Raw genomic sequence first — 4111 nt, 5'->3', positions numbered from 1 at the left:
CTCCTCTTTGGACATTATTTTAGAAATGCACCTCTCTCTTCATACCCCTATAATGTCAAGGGGATGATGCTGGAGGCGTTATTAAACTCTTTCATATCCCTATAATGTCCATTACACATGGCCTTACCATCATATTATGTCTCCAAGTGATCACTCAACCAATTACCTAAAAACCCATAATTTACCTAAAACAACTTCTCTATCCTTGTAAGAAATTTTAGTTTTTCTAACGCTAAATTCACGTAATTTTAAACAATTTTATATTTGTATCTTGCAAGATTTGAACTCTCAACTTCTTAAAAATAGGGAAAAGACCTTCCTAGTTCCACCACACCATGTATCTTAGGAAAGAAATTTTAGCTAGACTTGTTTAAAGTAGTTCTTGATGAGATAAGATTAATAAACGCAATCCGATAACATGTGAATAAATGATAGTGAAGCATATACCTATCAAAATTTCACTTTTCACATTGGGAGAAATTTCAGACCAGTAGTAACTCAACTCCTTTAGAATTGAATATATATGTTGTGATCACCCTCCCTTCTCTACTAGAATATCTTTCGTATAGGAATCAAGGACAAATTAGAAATATCACATCTCAAACAAAATATGCTTGTGTGCGGGGTACGTTGCCATATGCAATGTTTATGAACACCAAAAACTCTTATAAATACATACCAAAACCTAGAGTATAATGTAAAAAAACCAACAGACTTGAAAGAAACAACTCCTGTCATAAAAGATTACAAAACTCCTAATTTTATATGACGAGGAGGGAGAGGGATTCGTTGGTCGTTGGACGTGTGATAGGAGATGTTCTTGATAGTTTCACAAAGTCGATTAACCTTACGATTTCTTACAACGATAGGGAAGTTAGCAACGGGTGCACACTAAAACCCTCTCAGGTTATTAACCAGCCTCGGGTTGATATAGGAGGTGACGACCTACGAGCTTTTCACACTTTAGTACGTTTGCTTTTCCTTCCTTTGTTTGTTTCCTTCTTTCTTACGAATTTTATTCTCTCTTTTCAAATTGATCTCTCGTTAGAAGAACTACTAAGTTGACTGTAGTTGTATTATTGATGTTTTAGGTCATGGTGGATCCTGATGCTCCCAGTCCAAGTGACCCTAACCTTAGAGAATACTTGCATTGGTAAGTTTTTTATTACAATATAACTTATCCATTTCAAAAGAAATTTGGGAAATTTAAGAACGGATTTTGCCATTTCAATGAAATTGTGCAAACTAGAATTCTTCTTTAGAAATCATGGCCACATTGAAAAGAACAAAAAGCTTAAGCTACGTATCTAAATTATTTTTAGCATAAAAACAAAAGTCTTAGCACATAAACAATAAAAAGGCAAGTTTCGATTCAAAAGGTCGTTGCTTCAACTCGTTGATCAATTATTTTCTTTCATTTGTACCTTTTCTATTCTTTTTGGCTTGTTTTCCTTTTTTTTTTTTACCATGTTGCTATTAAAAGGACCTTATATTTGAGATTTTGTAATTGAAATGTTTATGCTTAGGGATTCTAGTAAAACCTGGCAAATAGAATGCATCTTTTAAGAAATTATATGTTGAGTAGCTAATATGAAAGAAATTCAAACCATCGGGGTTAAATTTAGAATAATAAAAGTTTTGGGACATATAAGGTACTTTCATGGCTTTCAAGTACTTACCACATAAACCAATTTTACGCTTCATTCTTCCATTTATTCGTCGATTATTATCTTATATGCAAATTTTGCTTTCTAGCTTTTTATACCATGTTGCTGTCTTAAACAACCTAGAAAGAGATTTTTCATTAAATATATAATCTTTTGTAGGCAAAATATTCTTGGGATAATCAAAATACACCCCAATTTAAACCCCTTAATGAGAAACCCTTATCACCCAGACTCGAACTTGAGATCTGGAAGAAAAAACTCATCCGGACCCACCAAATGTGGTAATTAAATACCCCTGGTCACTACTAGAGAACTAGTGATGGTTTTAGGTTGATTCTGATCCGTGTAATGTTTTGTTATGGTTTTATATTGATTCTAATCCGTGTAATCTTTTTTTTCTTCTAACTCTGAAAATCACATAGGTTGGTGACCATATTCCCGCGACCACTGGAGCACGTTTTGGTGAGTAATTTTTTCTAACACTTTAATTTAAATGTTTTGCAATTTTTCTTTTCTTTTCAAAACCCATTATGCGTTCCTTAAGGTTTTACTTTCAGTTGCTTCTTAAAGTCTTTGTATGCATTTTTTTTGTTAGTTGGCCATCATGGATGCCCATATGCAATCGACATGATTGGAATTTTACAAAGGAATTTACTGTTCTAAGTCACCAAAGAAACATTTATGTCCAAAAGCAATTAAAAGAGAAAACTAAATACACAATTCATACATCCAAGTTGATAAGTATCATTTTAAGTTTCTTAATTAATCTTGAATGATCGCAATTCTATTTCCCCATCAACTAGAACTATGAAAGTTTTTTCCACCTCCCAAACCTAATGTATATTATGCTATGAAGTTTATATGAAACACTATTAGAAAACTGATATATAACCGACGAAGATTTTAGTCAGAAATTCGTTGGAAAGTTACAAAAAACTAATATATTATGGACAACGATTGTGGTCAGAAATTCGTTAGAAAGATGTTTTCGATCCCGACAAAGACTGTTTGTCGGAAAAAAATTTGCTTGGAATTTTTATCCCACAAAATTTAGGGTTAAGTTTTCCAAGAAAGATCCGACTACATTTTAAGCATTTATTTATTTATTATTCCATCAACAAGTATTCTTTTTTTTAACGGCCAACAGAATCAATCCCAAGCACTATCGGGGCACCCACTGGACAAACGGAGTACTCCGAGAGTAACCCGAGTCCACCACCAATTACGGGGAAAACCCGGTAACCCACCCGCCCGTAGGCACGACGGTGAAATTACTGGTAAAACCCGCTTAGCTCAAGGATCCAACCTAGGTTTCCCTGGGTTTCCTATCATTTCCCACCAGGGCCTCACTCTACACCAAGTGATAGAGGAACTTGCATCTCTCAAAAGAAATGCAAGCCTTCACCACTTGATCTATAGATCATTGACTCGACAGGTATTCTAATAGTTAAAATATTGTCTTTCCTGGTCATATTATGCAGATACAAAATCTATAAATTAAAGCTCTTATTTCAATTATTGTAAATTGAGTATAGGTCAAGAAGTGGTGTGCTACGAGAGTCCAAGACCATCAGTGGGAATTCATCGAATGGTTTTCGTGTTGTTCCGGCAGTTGGGTCGAGAAACTGTGTACGCCCCAGGGTGGCGCCAGAACTTCAACACTAGAGACTTTGCAGAGCTCTACAATCTTGGGTCTCCCGTGGCCGCAGTCTACTTCAACTGCCAGCGTGAAAGTGGATCTGGTGGACGACGGAGATAAGAAGAAAGGCATGTCAATGGATAGAGGCGACTATATCAACTCATATTGAAAGCATTGATAGTAGTTTATAATATGTCAAACATATAAAGAAGGCTAGCCATAGCAAGGAAGAATACTTATAGAGGAATAACAACACTTTGAAGTACAAAGTTGTAACTTGGTATAAGCCTTTTTATAAGATTATAAATGAAATATGCCTCGTCATTATGTTCATCTCTTCTATTATATTTATGTATCTCGTTACATATATAATGATGTCTAGCTGTGATAGCGTTCAACGCTTGCTACCTTGGAGAAAATGTTTGAATGTCCAATAGAGTTTATTTATCATTATATCAAGAGTTAAGTGCCTGCTTGTTCCCTGTAAACATCACCCTAGCCACATCGTTCCACCTTCTCCAAGCAAACACAACCACACCACCTCTACTTACAAATGGTTCAACTCCTTGATCCACGACTAACCTCCACCATTGTATCAATTGTAACACCCATACTATTATAAAAGGGTTTTAGTACTAATAACAAAATTTAAATGTGAAATTACGATTTCATATACTTATGAAAAAAACGGGTTTAATTAAAACTTTACAAATTTAAAACAAAACAACATATTATATAAGTTCGTCGATTTAAAAATAACGACGGATCAACATGCGGAAGCTTGTATCTTGATCGTGTTCGGTTC

The 4111-nt window shown here is 34.8% G+C and overlaps 1 protein-coding gene across 2 annotated transcripts; it reads left to right on the top strand.

The window, feature by feature from the left end:
• The first annotated feature begins 560 nt into the window (after window positions 1–560).
• Window positions 561–3639, top strand: LOC110898255. Of its 2 annotated transcripts, XM_022145017.2 has the most exons (5): window positions 564–966; window positions 1092–1153; window positions 2090–2129; window positions 2815–3102; window positions 3203–3639. In XM_022145017.2, the coding sequence occupies exons 1-5, from the start codon at window positions 766–768 to the stop codon at window positions 3473–3475; spliced, it is 864 nt and encodes a 287-aa protein (XP_022000709.1). In that variant the 5' UTR covers window positions 564–765; the 3' UTR covers window positions 3476–3639. The 2 variants fall into 2 exon arrangements, with proteins under 2 accessions (XP_022000710.1, XP_022000709.1); XM_022145018.2 differs by lacking the exon at window positions 2815–3102 and having other exon boundaries at window positions 561–966.
• The last annotated feature ends 472 nt before the right edge of the window (window positions 3640–4111 follow it).

The sequence above is a fragment of the Helianthus annuus genome, chromosome 6 (genome assembly GCF_002127325.2).
Source record: "Helianthus annuus cultivar XRQ/B chromosome 6, HanXRQr2.0-SUNRISE, whole genome shotgun sequence".
Taxonomy (NCBI): domain Eukaryota; kingdom Viridiplantae; phylum Streptophyta; class Magnoliopsida; order Asterales; family Asteraceae; genus Helianthus; species Helianthus annuus.
Note: the sequence above shows the minus strand (reverse complement) of the source record. Positions and strands in the feature narration are given on the sequence as shown.